Here is a 17,209-nt window from a genome sequence, read left to right on the forward strand (position 1 = left end):
TGAGGGAGACCCTTAAATACAGAGAAAAAACCGAGAGGTGAAGTGGGGGCGGAGGGGGGAAATGGGTGATGGGCACTGAGGAGGGCACGTGTTGGGATGAGCACTGGGTGCTCTATGTAAGCGATGAGTCATGAGAATATACCCCCAAAACCAAGAGCATGCTGTATACACTGTATGTTAGCCAATGTGACAGTAAATTACATTTAAAAAAATAATAAATAAAGTGTGCAGTCTTGAATTTGCACTCATGTTTACATATTATAACTAAATTTTATGTTTGTGAAGAAGATATTAAAGTGAATAGTTAATCTGAAATAAATTTATGTACAAAATGTTTAAAGTATATTATTTATTCACTCTTTTTGTTCTATTCTAGTTACTCTCTCTGGAAATGAAGAAAACGGTAAGGCACTTTAAGTCTCAATTTAAGTAGAATACTTACGGTATCCTAATGCTTTTATTTAGTGATGACTCTATGTGTTTTTGTTTTCAGAAAGAAAATCTAGGTTTTTAAAGTTTAAGTAGGAGATATAGTATTGTGTTTATTCCTCTTCAATATCTTTTCATTTGCAGTGTTTATATAAACTGGAGTAGCAGTTATTTTGTGAGACACCTAGTACACAAGCTTCTTTGATAATATTTATGTACATGTTTATGCTTTGTGTGTTTTTCAGAACTTTTGATAGTAGTAATTCAGAGTTCTTCTTGTCTTTATTTTTAATGTTTAGTTATTTATTTTAGAGAGAGAGAGAGAGAGAGAGAGAGCGAGAGAGCACGAGTGGGGAGGGGCAGAGCGAGGCAGAAAATCCCAAGCAGGCTCCCCCTCAGCACGGAGCTGACTCAGGGCCCAGTTCCAGGACCCTGAGATCATGACCTGAACCGAAATCACGAGTCGGGCACCCAACCAGCCGAGCCATCCAGGAACCCCCCAAAGATTTTTACTGTCAGTTCTAGCTAGGGCTGAGGAGGGGGTTTTGTTTCATAATGCCCAAATTTTATTGATGGTTCTCTTGATAATATGTTAGAAATAATACTTTACTGCTCACAGACATTTTACAAAATAACTTTTTGTAACAACTAGTCAATGAGATAATGCCTAGAAGGAAAACTCATTGCTCAGTATTTCACCAGGATAAAAGAAAATAATTAAGTTATTGATATCAAATTTCAAAAATAAAATTCGATTTGAGATACAAAATCCAGAGGATTTCTAAAAACAGTTGAACAGTTAGAAATTACTGACAGATATTTTCTTACTGTAAATAGGCATTAAGCATGTAAATCTCAAGTTGCCTTTGAATCTAATTTCTCAGTTCTAGCCAGGGTTGAGGAGGAATATAGACTTACCCTTGGTAGGATGGATTTTCTTCCTTTAAATCAAAACTCTTTTCTACTTATAGCACAGATACAGAAAGCAGAGAATTTCTGAAGTATTTATAAAAGCACACCTAACTTCTCTCATTATTTCTTGGGTCTGTTTTGCCCATGTCTTTAAAAGATTGTTTTGATGAATTTTTTTCTTTGCTTATTTGTTTGTTTTTTAAAATTCATTTACAAGTGATTTTTGAATCACACTTTTTCATTTATAGATTTTTTTTGCTTTGATTTAATTTGCTTAGTTAACTAACATTTTAGTTTGTCACTTCTAACCAAGGTTTACAGCATATATATATGACCAGAAGTTTTCTTATTAACAGTCATATTCTAATTTATTTAAAAGCAGTATTTCATCAGGGCACCTGGGTGGCTCAGTCGGTTAAGCGTCCGGCTTTGGCTCAGGTCATGATCTCATGGTTCGTGAGTTCGAGCCCCATGTCAGGCTCTGTGCTGACATCTCAGAGCATGGAGCTGCTTCAGAGTCTGTGTCTCCCCCTCTCTCTGCCTCTCCCTGGCTTGTGTTCTGTGTCTCTCTCCCTCTCAGAATTAAAAATAAACATTAAAAAATGTTTAAAAAATGGGGCGCCTGGGTGACTCAGTCGGTTAAGCCTCCGACTTCGGCTCAGGTCAGATCTCATGTTCGTGGGTTCAAGCCCCGCATCAGGCTGTGTGCTGACAGCTAGCTCAGAGCCTGGAGCCTGTTTCGGATTCTGTATCTCCTTCTCTCTCTGCCCCTCTTCCTCTCATGCTCTGTCTCTCTCTGTATCAAAAATAAATAAAACACTAAAAAAATTTTTTTTAAATGTCTTTCATTACATTATAATGTGATAATTTCCATTTGTTAAGTACTTATTTCAGGCATTATGATAAGAGATTTGTTATTTTGGTTTTTTAATTGAGGGTTAAGATTTTTTTAAAAGCGGAAACCATTTTGTTCTTGTGGAGAGCAGAAATACTCTAAAAATATGTTAAATGTCTTTGAAAATATTTTGATAGTATATTGTTTTATGTGCTGACTTTAGTTGTACGTAACTAACTGGTTAAGAAGTTTAAAGTGCCTCAAGGTTACCACTTGTCTCAAAGCTGTACAGTAGTGTACAGATCAAGATTGACAAACTTGATTGAATATGGGGGCCAGGCAAAAATATAAATAGGTGAAGTGAGCTAAGTGAAGTTAACATTGCAGATCAAGTAAATGCTCAGTGTTCGTGTAACAGTAGGAGACTGAGCTCTAGCATACTTTTCCAAAGGAAAATCAAATGGAGGAATAATAATGAATCCATTAGGTAGACCATGGGGTTCAACCTGAAGGGAGCAGAGATTTTGAGAAACCAGAATTTTCATTAAGGATGACAATCAGTTTTAGTGGACATTGAAACAAAAGCAAATTTGAAGATAGATAGAAGTTGTGGGAAGGATTTCATCTGGGCCTCAGATGTTGGCTCTGAAATGGAATGTGACTAAGATGGGTAAAGTGAAGGAAAATACACTTCTAGGTGTGACATAATGGAAAGAACCTTGGTTTTTTATCAAGCAGATATGGGTTTGAATTCTGGCTTTATCATTTACTAAGTGACATTGAGCAAGACATTAAGTTCTCTGAGCCTCAGGCTCACATCTGTAAACTGACAGAATACCTTACATTCTGTAAGGTATATGGACTATAGGGAGGGTTAGAAACAAGGTACACATTATGTGCCTTCAGGTAGGCTGTCAGTATGTGGACTTGGTGACTTGAGTCGCTCTGGTCAAATGTGGTTACTAAGAAGTCCCAGTGGTTCCATCAGTGCATCCATCAGTCATGCAGGTGGGATTACTTCCCAGCAGAGGCACAGCCAAGGCGATACAATGAACAGCACTTCTTACACCGGCTGTTGAGATGGGCTGGAGGCATGGAGGCTGTTAGTTTTTGCAGTGAACCAAATGAGATAAGCCAGCAGGTTATGAGCTGTTACACTGAGAGTGAAAATAACGAGAGAGATTTCTCTGAAAGAGATTTTAGGGACTGGAATTTGAAGTGCTTTGTGCTCATTAGCCGTGTGATGTGAGGAGTCCTGGGTCCTGGCTTCCTGGGCCAGGTTACTCTGGGACTGGTGGCTCTGCTCTCCCAGCCACACATGCACCATTATAATTGCAAAAGCAAAGGCTGTCCAACAGTTGTTAATTTTTTTTTAAAGAACATTTTTTAAACCAAAAGTGAGAGAAAAAATAACCTCAACCAAGGGAAGAAAGGTACTTTGAATTCAATACATGTTAGCTTTATAAAAAACTTCACTACATTCTTCTTCTTAATGTTTCCCATTTCACTGCAGTGAAAACTTTTATCATTTCTTAAACTTGGGAAACACTGAAATAGGGAACATGCAAAAAGAACCAAATTTTGAGAGGACATTAAGATTCTTGGATAGTAATAATGATAATAGCCAGTATTGGGGCACCTGGCCGGCTAGCTCAGTAGAACATACAACTCTTGATCTTGAGGCTGTAGCTCTAGCCCTACGTTGGGTGTAGAGATTACTTAAAAAAATAGCCAGTATTTTTTAAAGATTAGTTATGTGCCAAGCATGGTTTTAAATGTTTTGCATGTATTAGATCATCAGTATTAAGCAGCTAACTTTAACGAAACAAATTAAGTGCTTTAATTGAAGTCCGAGCAGATTTGGAGGGGAGTATAGTATAAAGAGGTAATGAATTCTAAAAGTCATGGAGAAGGCTTATATGGAAAAAGTAATATTTGATCTGAACTTTAAAAATGAGTAGAATTGCAGACTTTTATGCTTGTGTCTATTTTGTTTTGTTCAATGGGTTTGTGGTGCCACTTCCAAATGGAACAAGAGGTTAAGCCCCTGGTAGATAATCTGCTACCTATGGAAACCAGTCCTACTGCAGAACACAACAAAAATCTCTGAATTTTATCTGTGAGTTAATATTTGGAAATAAGGATGTTAGAATAATACATGAATCTACTTGGGAAACACTTAAAGCAGGAGTTTTAAGTGGCTGAAAATGTTGGGTACCCTGTGTTGAGAGGAGAGTGAACAGCATCACTCTTCTGGACAGCCTAGGAACTTTCACTGTGATGGGAACTTCCTGTATTACTTTCAGTTTATAGTTCCTTAGATTTCATGTTCATAGTGATGGATTCAGTCTTAAATAATTTTTAAATCATTTACAATGTAACTTTTAGATAAACTTTTAGAAAGCTTGGAAGACGAGTGAAGAAGGTGTTTCAACTTAAACCTGAATCATTTTAATAAAATCAAATCTCATCTCAGTCTGCAGTCTACTTAAAAATGAGGCTGATAACCCTAATATTACATCGTGCATATAATGGAGTTTACATTTGTCTTCAGTAGATTTTAATTAAGGTATTTATTGGATTAAGCCTAGTGACCCTAAATATTGTTTTAATGTAATGCTTCTTCCTGTTTTCACCTGGATTCAATGAAATGTTATTTGTTTTTATTTACCAGGAAAGGCCGTTGTTTACCTTGTGGCTTTCCATCTGTTCTTTGTTATGTTTGTATGGTCCTATTGGATGACAATTTTCACATCTCCCGCTTCCCCCTCCAAAGAGGTAAATTTAATGTTGGTAAATTGCCAAATGCTGTAGCTAATTATTGAATTATTTTCCCTGTGTTACCTTCGTTAAAACTTTATTACATAATGCATTTGTTCTGTTTCTGTTCATGAACTTTGCTTGGTGACTCCACATTGTGAATGTGAGTCGTCAGCCTGGTCTCAGATACAACCCGCTGAGCACACTAAGATCGATAATAGTGCTGAAGTTTACTTATACTGGTACTTTTCTGCCATGTTGTATTTTCTTAAAGACATACTTTTTTTTTTAATTGGAGTAAAAAATCTTAAGGGACAGAACTAATTTAGAGGAGTAGAGTGTATTTTTAGACACCTTAACATATTTTCTCATATGCTGCAACTAAAGAAAGCTTTGATTGTGGGAAACAACTTGTGCAGGCTATTGTTTGTTATACCTTAGTATGGCTAGCATTTCTTCTAATTTGAGGTTCCATTGGGAAAATAATGTGAGTAAATATTTATGTAGAATAAGTTTTAAGACTAGTATGCTTCTCTTGCCTTGACATAGCTGACTGAAATTTGGCAGAGTTAGATGGCGAAGAATCTACTCTCTGGCGTTAAGATTACCTGAATGTCATTTTCTGCTCTAACATATTACTTAAAGTCTCTGAGCCTCAGTTTCCTCACTGGAAAATGGAACTAATGGATAGTGCCCATTTCCATAAGCTGTTTGTGAGGATTAAAGGAGATTCATTCACATAAAACTTTTGACATAGTACCTGCCACATGGTTGGCAGTCAGATATTAGGCGATGATGATAATTATTTCCCCTCATATCACAGCGTTTAAAACTTACAGACCATGTTTAAAAATGATATCAACTTTCATTTAACTCTTTATAGAACATATATACAGAAAAGTATATCCATAAGTGTACAGTTGCAGAATCTTCACACACCCAACACCCTGTAGTTACCACCACCCAGTCAAAGAAGCAGAACATCACCAGCATCTCGTAAGCCTCCCGTGCTGCCTTCCGCTCACCCACTTCACGCAAACCACTCTCCTGCCCCCCATTGGCATCGGTTTGTTCTGCCTGGTTGTGCACTTTCCGTAAATGGAACCATACACTCTGTGTGTCTGTGTGTCTGGCTCCTCTCAGTAACACGCTGTTTGTGAGATTCGTCTGTGTTGTTGCATATAGTTGTGAAGCATTCATTCTCATTTTTTAGTATTCAGTTGTGGTAAATAACAGTATTTAGCTGGTCTGCTGTCTGTGGACAAGGGCATTTGGGTGGCTTCCAGTTTAAGGCTTTTGAAAATAGGGCTGCTATAAACAGTTTACTGCATATACATGTTATATACACATACATGCATATTTACAAACCTACATGTATCGTTCTTTTGGGTAGATGCCTAGGACTAGAACTGCTGGATCACTTGTGTGTCATTCAGCATTAAGAAAAGGCTAAACAGGTTTTGCCCTTGTATTTCTATTGGGTGCTTTTGTTCTAAGGGGTAGTGAAATCATCAATCAAACTTAGTGTTTCTTCAAATATATTCTTCAGACATTTGGTAGTAATTAGTTAACTCTTAAAGTTACGTTACAAACTGCCATCCACATCTTAAGTTCTGAGTTGAAAAGGAAGTAATTTTACTTGATCACTTAATGCTAGTGACGGCCATTGAAAATATAGCCTGTGCAGAAGTAGATAGTTCTCACTATAGGAAAGAAAAAATAGAATAAGAAAAACAGTTGGTAAGACTTCTGAGAAGCAGTACAGTGTAGAGGTGAAGGACTCAGACTCTGGCTCCAGACCGCCCAGGTTCAACACCTCTTGCCTCTACTACTTCTGGCTGCGTGGCACTGGAAGCTTGCAACGGCTGTGTGTGTGGCCCTCCCCCCGCCCCATGGAATGAGGAGGGTGGTCATACGTGCCTTGTGGGATTGTTGCAAACGCCAAGTAAGTTAATAATATGTGTGGTTGGTAGTGTTTATAGTAATAGTATATGGTTAATAGTGTCTGTGAAGGGCTCAGACGAATACACAGTAGTACATGATAAGTGCCATTTAAATGTTATTTACTTATTTTGGTTGTTGTTTTGTCATATTGCATCCATTTAGCATTCAGCCCAGGGCTTAAGCCTGGACACCCACTCCCATTCCTCACGCTCCCCTGTTCCGAGAAGTTGGACTGACGCCCCAGGCCTGTGCCCAGCAGCCCTGCCGGAGAGGACCCCCTTCCCCCTCAGAGAACTTACCATCCGGCTTCACAACTGCCTCCTGACTCGTCTGCACCACTTTACTGCCAGTTCTTTGAGGGCAGAGGTCATTTTTATGGTGTCCCGCACTATCTCCATCTCCCCACTGCTCAGCACATAGTAGGTGTTCACTATTGAGCGAGGTAATTATGCAGTCATCAAGGGCCGGCTGAGTTCAGCTGCATTGCCAGCCAAGAAGTTGCTGGGGCTGTGGTTCGGGAGCAGCTGGCCGAGCTGGCTCCTTGCGGTGACTGCAGGGCGCTGAGGCAGCCCCTGAAGCTCCTGAAGGCCGTGTCCGTGAGCTGAGAGGCTAGACAAATACTTGGGAAGCAGACCTGGGGAAATTGTTTGAACCTAAAAAGCAAAAACTCTACATTTTTAGGGAAGTTAGGTTATAAATATGGGCATTTTTTTCTTTTCTTTTTTTTAAAATGGTTTTATTTTTGAGAGAGAGAGAGCACATGTGTGCACAGGCTGGGAGGAGAGAGAATCCGAAGCAGGCTCTGCGCTGACAGCAGCAAGCCTGATGCAGGGCTTGAGCTCACAGACTGGGAGATCATGACCTGTACTGAAATCAGGCATTCAACCAACTGAGCCACCCAGGCGCCCAGGGTGTGTTTCATTCTTTGACAGCAAGTACTTCGCACCCACTTTTTACCGACTGTGCTGGGCTCTGGGAATTAAAAGAGCAAGACAGACATGGTCCTTACAGTTTAAAAGGAGAGACAGGTGGGTAACAAAACATTAGAACTGTGATAAATTCACATAATTCTAGAATAAGAACATGAAGATGCAGTAAAGCATCGCGATGAGAGCTCCTGGGGGGCAGAGTGTGGTCAGGGAGCCCTCAGTGGGGTGGCACTTAAACTGAGACCTTTGTAAGTAAGTACCAGTACCTCTTTCACTGAAGTATTAGCTTTTCAAAGGAAGAATCTTTGTTGTTTATTGCTTTATCCCCTTTGCCCAGAATCGGACCTCATCTGTAATGGGCAGATTGCTAACTACGTGAATGAGTGAGTGGTGAGGAGAAGGCAGCATCTGAAGAGCTGGCAGGCATCTTCGGTCCCTGAGCTTCCTCTTTCTGTCACTGAGTGTTCTCTCTCTAAAAAGAAAACATGGCCCCATCACTGATGACCCCGCAGAGGCTGTCCGCCAGCTCCTGGCTGAAAGCAGTGCCGGCCTGCATGGTGCACAGGACCCTTCATGAGCTCACCCCCGACGGCCTCTTCCTGGACCCCGGCAGCCAAGTTATATTTTGCCCTGACTGTTCCATGCTGCATTCACACTGTGCTTTCTGTGTGCTGCTCCCCTCCCAAGATTCTCTTTCCCTCCTGGTTTTCCTAGAAGATCCCTGTTTATCTCTCGTAACCCAGCACGGGCACCACTTCTTCCAAGAAACTTTCACAGACAGTTCACTTTCCCCCCCCCCTCCCCCGCAAGGGAGCTTTTACCATCCCTGGTTCTTAACCCCGATTTCTTTATTGGCACGGTTGACATTCCAGTGGGACTTTGGAGGCGAGGGCTACATTGTTACTTATCTGTGGATTCCGGACCCCCGAGCAGTGCCTTGTTCTAAATTGGTATTTGAACCATCTGAACACTGAACTTAAGATAATGGCATTTTATAGTTTGAATTATATTCACAGTTTTTAATGAAAACTAGATGTATGATAATTTCAGAACTCAAATTCATTAAAAAATTTTTTTTGTTCCATTCCTCATCTAAAATTCTGGTGTCTCGTGAGATTTTCATTTTGTTTAAGTTTTTTATAGTTTATAACAGTAGTCCCTTAATTAAGGAAGAGTAATGATGTCGAGGCCTGGCTAGAAATAGGACAGTCCAGGGAAGCCTGTTCATGTTTTTTAAGGAAACTGTAAAATTTTATTAGAATGGCTCCTTTCCAAATATTTATCATCACACCGTATGACTCTTATGCTCAACTCTGAGCACTGCAGAGACACATCATGTCAGGGAACAACTTGTAATTCAAACAAGTTACAAGTTCTAATTCTCTTAAAGGAGAATGGGCCATTTTGCAAAGTAGGGAAGTATTTCAGTATCTGATTCAAGAAGGAGTGGATCTCCAACGTTTTCTGAAAATTCCTACCTGCCTGGGAGGTTAGATAAGTGACCTCAAGAGTCCAAGTTAAGATCATGGGAATCTTTTCTGACTACTTTCTGTCCTTTTTATTTGTCTGCGTTACTCCTTATGCCTTGTAAGTCATTTGGGGATTTCTTGTGCCATCAAGACTTGATTGTGGGGACCAGGCAAGGTCATCTAAATAGACTTCCACATCCTGAACTGGGGTGTTTGGGTAGGTTAGAGTAACAGTCTGTGGAAATCAAAAACATTTATTTTACATTAGTGGCATGGACGGAAGCGTACTGGAATAAAACTCAAAAGCCTTGTGTCTTAACATCAGCTCTGTCAATAACTGTGCAATCTTAGAAAGTTCCTCAACCCAGAACTCCTCCTGACCTGCCAAACTGTCGCCTTGTTCGTAACAGGACCAACTGCGCCGCTCAGCTAGTGCTGTTACTACTGATGATGGGGCACCCGGAGTATGAGCGTTTTGGTAGTGAGTTAGCAGGTAGATCAAAATACTTGAATATAAAAAGATAAAACTCATTCAAGCAAAACCCTGTAAGAGAAAAATTGAGAAACAGTATATTTAAAATAGATGACATGATCAAGAGCAAGTCTCAGCCATTTTTAGTTTCAAAAGAAATCGTGCAAAATAAAGACTGATAGACACTGAAAGGGTTTGTTTGCATGAAGTTAGAGGCATAAAACTCAGGGTCCTTGACATGCTGTGATGGATGCCCTGACAAGAAGAGCAACTCTAAACAAGTCCTTTGTAGGGAAAATACTGATTAAGGATGTGAACTGGAGGCTGGCCACTCAAGGGAATACAAACTTGAGAGATGGAAACCAGAAATAACTCCATAAGGAGTTGCTCCTTCAGTAAAGGCGACCGTGCTCACCTTGCCGGTCCTTAGTGACTCTGCAGAGAGTGCGCCTGTCAGTTAGCTCTGTAAAAGCTAAAACAAAGTAGTAAAAGAAGGACTCATTCTCACTGAGCTATTTGGCCAGAAAATAGTTGGACCCCATGCCTGTGATTTAACCTTTTCCCCCCAAAGCAAGTGAATCTTTGGACATCCTTCCATAATTAAAAATTTCTTGACACTAATTTTCAAACACCAAAGTTTTTACTAATAGAAAGTATATATTTAACCCTTTTTGGTTGGGCAGCGTTTAATTTTGTCCGTAAAAAGCAAAGATACAGAATTTTCTAGTTCATATTCTTTCTCATCATTAGAATAGAAGGCAGATATTTTTTAATCTGTCAAAGATATATAGTTTTGTTAAAATGTACTTGATTTAGCTTCTTAAATTTGAAAACAGATTTTGCCTTCGTGGAAGAAAATGTCTTTTGTTTGTTCTGGATAAAACTTTCTTTTTCTGACTGTGATGGTTCATGATCATGGGCTTAAAAAGAATTAATAGTTATTTCTCCTTTTATAGTTCTACTTGTCCAATTCTGAAAAGGAACGTTATGAAAAGGAATTCAGCCAAGAAAGACAACAAGAAATTTTGAGAAGAGCCGCCAGGGACTTACCTGTCTACACCACATCAGCCTCAAGGAGTAAGAAACACCAGTCTTAATGTTTTCCTTTCCAAGGAGTTTTTAAAGTATGGTTAATCCTGCTAAGATATACCTGCATGATTTGACTATTAAGCGGGTACTGTGATTGCTGCAGATGATGTCTTCAAGAACAAGATTTCCTGTGTTCTGTATCTTCTGAGGTATCTCAGATATACGTCCATATATGTACATATGTTGATATAGATTTTTTAAGGGGCTCAATATGAGCCTCTATGCATTTTTCCCCCCAACTCAACATCATGGCTGAAAGTTTCACTTGTTATTCTTAGCACACCATCTTTTGGAAATTCTGGTTTGAATTTGAATATTGTGTGTCATCACAAGAGTAATTTTTTTAAAATCAAAAATGTGCTAACTTAGAATGGAGAGGAATAAAAGACACAAAAGGGAAGAAGCCTGTTCAAGGGTTTTTTTTTAATGTTTGTTTATTTTTGAGGTTTGGGGAGGGGCAGAGAGAAAGGAAGACAGAGGATCTGAAGCTGGCTCTGTGCTGACAGCAGAGCGCCCAGTGTGGGGCTCACATTCACCATGAGTTTGACCTGAGCCGAAGTTGGACGCTCAACTGACTGAGCCCCCTGGGTGTCCCCTGTTCAATTTTTAAAACTAATATTTAGAGAGCCAGACTTTAAAAAAATTTTTTTAATGTTTATTTTTGAGAGAACATGAGCAGGGGAGAGGCAGAGAGATAGGGAGACACAGAATCCGAAGCAGGCTCCAGGCTCTGAGCTGTTAGCACAGAGCCGATGTGGGGCTCAAATTTACGAATCGTGAGATCATGATCTAAGCTGAAGTCTGATACTTAACCGACTGAGCCACCCAGGTGTCCCAGAGAGCCAGAATTTGAACTCCAGTTTTTCTGATTCCAAAGCCATTGCGGTTCCACTTTGTCACTTCCAACATTGAGATGGGTGAGTCCTCCAACACCTTTCTTTTCTCAGGGGAGAGTCTTACAATAGGGATTAATTTATGAGTGACCAGTGTGGTCACATAAGTATAGGAAATTGTTTTTCGTGATGTATTATATACCTCCTAAGTTTGTTCAACTAGCAGATAATATAATAGCTAAGAATTACTCAGTTCTGAGTGCTATATACATACTCATTTAAACTTCACAATAGCCCTGTGAAGTAGATACTGTTGTCTTCATTTTACAGAGGAGGAAACTGAGACACAGGTTTATAAGTTGTTCAAGGTTATAAAAATACTATGTGAAAAACGAATAAAATCGAGGTGCTCTGGCTCTAGAACCCACTATGCTGCTGAACTCCAAGGGAAGCTATACCTTTGTAGAGTTATGTAGAAGTTGTGACTAAGGAAATAACAAGTTTGTACAGGATTTTAGGAGGGGGTATTTGTTTTTAAAATTTTTCATGCATTTAATACTATTCATTTTTGCATGACTAATATATTGCCATACAAAATGAAAACATGAATATCAAATCAGACCTCAGCTTTTCTATTACTAGTGTAGTGTAGTGAGAGATACTGACTTTCTAAGTGATTGTTTTCTTATATTAAAATGAGGATAAAAATATCTACGTCTTTGGGTTAGTGGAAATATTAAGGGAGACACGTAAATGACGTGCGTTTAGTGTAGATCTTAGTATACAATAGCTAATGTAAAATAATCTTTGTTATATTCAGTTATGAAAAGTGTGGTTTACAATAATTGTTTGTACTTCTAGTTCTGTAGATTAGATGTTCTTAACCTAGAGTCAAAGATTTTGAAGAATTTATGAATTCTGAGGTAATATGCAAAGGTGTGAGTACAGCTAGCTTTCCGAGTAGTACATTCATAGCAAGGTCATCTGATTTTCAGAGCAGTACATGTGTCTTAAAGAGTTAACAGCCACTGATGTAAAATCTTTACCCTTGAAGCTTTATTATTTTTCATGAATTATAATGGCTTTCCTCTGATCTGAATAATACCCTTCATCTATTCCATGTTACACCAGAATTATGCTACACACTTTACTGGTGATTGTTTAGTCCTTGGGACACCTCTCAGGTGGGTGCTGCACTTGTCCTCAGCTTAGAAATGAAGAAATGAGGCACAGTGAGTGCCCCAATGTCCCTGAGTGATCCGATCTGGGATCTACGGCTTGCCTACCTTATGATGGCAGGCAGAGTCCTTGCTTTTTAGCACCATTTTACACTGCATTTCTGCTGCTTAGAATTCCAAACTTCGGGGGATTTTATTCCCTTCTCTTATTGTAGAAGTCACAGCCATTTGTTCTTTAAGAGCCAGAACTACAGAAACACGTATTCTAGGGAGCGGACCCTTCATAGACCAGAGTTGAGTGAAGTGATGGAGCCACCTCCACAGGAAGGAGCTCAGGGTAGAAGGGGGCTCTCCACTCACTTGCTTTTGGTCTTTTTGAACCATGTGGACGTATTATTATCTCTTCAAATAAACAAAATTGACTCTTTCTAACGCTCTCTCCACAGTCCACACTGTCTCTCTCTACCTTTGTTTCCACTGTTCCCTGCATCAACTCTGCTAAAACACTGTCTTTCCCCACCTTCCTCTGCCTGGGACGATTATTTTTTCCTCTTTAAATCCAATTTAAAGTTTTAATTCTACTTCTTTTCATCAATTTCTGTTCACTTGAACAAGAAGTGATTTTTAAAAGTCTTCCTGGAACTTCTCAGATTCTTACCTTGTCGATCACAGATCACTGCATCACAGTTATTTCTGTGTATCTCACCCCCCGCCTCATTCTCAGACGCTGGCAGTCAGGAATTTCTCCCGTGGTCCCTAACAAGGTGTCTCCTTAAACAGGCCCACAGTCAGTGTTCGCTGAATGAATCTACTCCTGAATCTCTTCCTCCCCCTTGGCTAGTGTTCTCTGTCATTCTAGTACTGTGCTGCCGGAGCCAGCACCACGTGTGCACTATTTAATCTACCTAGTTTTCTCTCCTTCACTGGTTTTTCCCGTCACAGTCTGAATTTCTGTTTTATCAGAAATGATCATTTTTATTATCCTGGTAATGGCACCTGCTTTATTGAGAATCTGACATGTTCTGAAAGACTTATATTTAAGCTGGTCAATCATCCTTTCCCCCGGTATTATTTGCACTTACAGAAGAGGAAATTGAGGCTCCTAGATGGTGAGTACCTGACCCAGAGTCACAGACTGGTTAGGGGAGAGCTGGCATCACAGCTGCCTGGCGACAGGTCCCTGTGGCTCCCAGGACAGTGAGCCACCAGCACCTTTACAGACTAGCTTTGCCAGAATTCATCAGTTTCCTCTTGGTCTCTGCCTTGGTTTTACATATTTTGAGAGAGAAAAGGGAGGTAGGGGGCAGAGAGGGAGAGAAAGAATCCCAAGCAGGCTTTGCGCTGTTCGCACGAACCGTGAGATCATGACCTGAGCCGAAATCAAGTCCGACGCTTCACCAACTGAGCCAGCCAGGTGCTCCTCGTCCTTTCTTATATTTGCATGGAGATTGCTGGCCTTTTTCTTCTCTTCTCCCCCAGTTTGCTCCTAAAATTCTTGCTTCTCCAGTTAATAAATTGCAACCAACTTATTCCTTCTGCTTTCAGGTATGCACCAAAGTATATCTTCCTTAGAAACAACAATTTTGGGGTATCTGGGTGGCTCAGTTGGTTACGCATCCAACTCTTGACTTTGGCTCAGGTCATGGTCTTACAGTTCATGTGTTCAAGCCCCACATCAGGCTCTGTGCTGACAGCATAGAGGCTGTTTGAGATTCTCTCTCCCCCTCCCCCCGTACCCCTCCCTGGATTACATAGTCTCTCTCTCAAAACAAACTTAAACCAATAGTAACAACAAGAATTTGGTCCTGATGCTATTCTAACCAGCATTATATTTTCTCTTCCCTTTGAGTTAGATCCTCTTGTAAGCTGTCTGTACCCAGGGCCTGTTTTCCTTCCTATGTAATTCCAGACAGCTGGCTTCCATTCTCCCTACCTGAGTTCAGTGGCTTTTGCTGCTATGACTTCTTAAAAAGCTTTCTTCTTTCTGCTTTTGTGTTCTAGTTCTGTTCTGCATCCTTGAATAATTATTCATCTAAATTTCTTTTTCTTTAATTTAAGTTTTTTTTTTTTTAGATAGTACACAGCAGGGGGATGGGGGGGCGGAGAGAGAGAGAGAATCTTATCTAAGCAGGATCCATGCTCAGTGCAGAGCCCAATACAGAACTTGATCCCACGACCCTGGGATCATGACCTGAGCCAGATTCAGGGGTCAGATACTTAACCAACTGAGCCACCCAGGTGCCCCTTATTTTTCTATTTCTACTTCACAAGGGTGCCTTGCTCCAATTCTTTTCCTTCTGTTCCTTCAACTTTTGTTTTCAATTCTGGAATTCTGACACTATGAAATTATGATTATTAGTTTATATGTCTCCATTTTTTTTCTTTAATAGTTTTCAGGAATGAGTTCACGTTTCTGAATATGAATTAGAGCAGACTCAAGGGCGCTGTCACACTGGCACACCCTTGCATTCCAAACCCTTCCTTGTGTGTCAGGAAAATGGCAGAGCTGCAGCGACACACGAGGATTGCTTGTCTACCAAGGGGTACCGTCCGCTGTGCTACACCAGGGCGCGGCACTCTTCCTGGGGTTTCCCTGCCCCGCCCCAGTAACCATTATTAAGGCTTCATCACTCTTCTCAGCATGCACCTTCCAATTCAGCAGCTCCCGCTTGGTTCCTTTTCTGGGTTTCTTGCATGAACGTGTCTGTTACCTATGGGTATCCGTGGGGTGAGGTGAGGTTGGGGTCCTCCTACTGCATCATCTTCCCAGGCTTCCCCTGGGATAGCTGTCCTTGAGGGACCTGTTATCCAAACCTGCAAACCCAGACAAAACTGAGTTCACCAGTTCAGAATTTAATACCATCAAGCAATAGTGGTCACATGATAGAAACTCTCTAAATATAGTACTTGTTACGTGATTGAATGAGAAAATGAATAAATGAAAAACACCCTACCCTACTCTACCTGCCTGGCCCCCCCTGCCCCCAACCTGAGCTTATTGTTGTGGTTGACAGCATCGTTCATCTAGGTGCCCTAGACCAGAAACTGCAGTTCCCTGATTGCTTCTTACTCAGGTCTTCTATCTACTTGGTCATCAAGATCCTTCAAAAGTCTTCTTCAAATGTTTGTTCAGAGGCGCCTGGGTCCCTCAGTCAGTTAAACATCTGACTCTCGGTTTCGGCTCAGGTCATGATCTCATGATTGCATGAGTTCAGGCCCCACACCGGGCTCTGTGCTGACAGTGTAGAGCTTGCTTGGGATTCTCTCTCTTTTCCTCTCTCTCTGCACTTCTCCCACTCACACTGTCTCTGTCTCAAAATAAATAAATAAAAACTTAAAAAAAAAAAGTCTATTCAGTTTAGTTTAATCTCAGAGCCAAATAACCATCTCAGAATCTTGAGTGGAAGTGCAGAGGAAAAAGAAAATGAGATCCTCGTGATCTTCGTCTTACCACTAACTCAGCTGTATGTATCCCTGGACAAGTTGCTTTCTCTCTTGGTTTTGGGGTGTTTTTCATCTGTTGAATGGAGAGATCAGCTAGGAGATTTCTATGGTCCTCAAGCTTTACTTTTTCTACATTGTCTGGTTTTGCCTCCCTGGTCTCCAAGCCCTGGTGAGGTGGCTCTGGAAGGGCCTGAGTATCACATGATTCATTCGTTTATAATCCCCTTCATCTTAGAGACACTTCTGTTGAAATTATAAATGTAATACATGCCCGTGATTTAAAAAGGATTTTAGGCCACCAAATGAAAATGGAGCTTACCTTTCACCCTGGTGGCACTGTTCCCAAGGTGACCCCGTATATCCTTGCAGAAATATTTTATGCTTGGCAGAATATTGCAGAACTTATATACAATAAATGTATTTTTTTTTAATGCTTTATTTATTTTTGATGCAGAGAGAGACAGAGCATGAGAGGGGGTGGGTCAGAGAGAGAGGGAGACACAGAACCGGAAGCAGGCTCCAGGCTCTGAGCTAGCTGTCAGCACAGAGCCCGACGCGGGGCTCGAACCCACGAACGTGAGATCTGACCCAAGCTGAAGTTGGAGGCTTAACCAACTGAGCCACCCAGGTGCCCCCAATAAATGTATTTCAACAACTAGAGTGGATGGATGTTAACCAATATAAATTCAGTCACCTGGATAGTGCCTGTTAGCAAGTATAACATTGCTTCAAACTAACACTTTGTCTCTCTTACATGCTAATTCACATCTGGAGGGTGGATACATTTTGTTGGGATATGTGAAGAGAAGAAATATATATGCTTATATTTCCCTTAGAGATGTGAAACATGCTACATAGTCAAACTCTTCTGTAATTTTCTTTTTTTCATCTGCTTTACTTGCATTTTCCAGTTTA

The 17,209-nt window shown here is 40.5% G+C and overlaps 1 protein-coding gene across 5 annotated transcripts in view; it reads left to right on the forward strand.

The window, feature by feature from the left end:
- The first annotated feature begins 376 nt into the window (after positions 1–376).
- The window catches only part of ZDHHC20 (zinc finger DHHC-type containing 20), a 48,521-nt gene continuing 31,688 nt past the window's right edge, over positions 377–17,209 (forward strand). For 3 of the 5 annotated variants that reach the window (XM_029936965.1, XM_029936966.1, XM_029936967.1), the window contains exons 1-3: positions 377–403; positions 4,851–4,954; positions 10,707–10,827. In XM_029936965.1, coding sequence (XP_029792825.1) covers positions 4,895–4,954; positions 10,707–10,827 — 181 coding nt within the window. In that variant the 5' untranslated portion in view covers positions 377–403; positions 4,851–4,894. Of the gene's footprint in view, positions 404–4,198; positions 4,296–4,850; positions 4,955–10,706; positions 10,828–17,209 lie in introns of those variants that run through there. The other 2 variants (XM_029936964.1, XM_029936963.1) reach the window with 2 other exon arrangements.

The sequence above is a fragment of the Suricata suricatta genome, chromosome 4, assembly GCF_006229205.1.
Source record: "Suricata suricatta isolate VVHF042 chromosome 4, meerkat_22Aug2017_6uvM2_HiC, whole genome shotgun sequence".
NCBI classification, from domain to species: Eukaryota; Metazoa; Chordata; class Mammalia; order Carnivora; family Herpestidae; genus Suricata; species Suricata suricatta.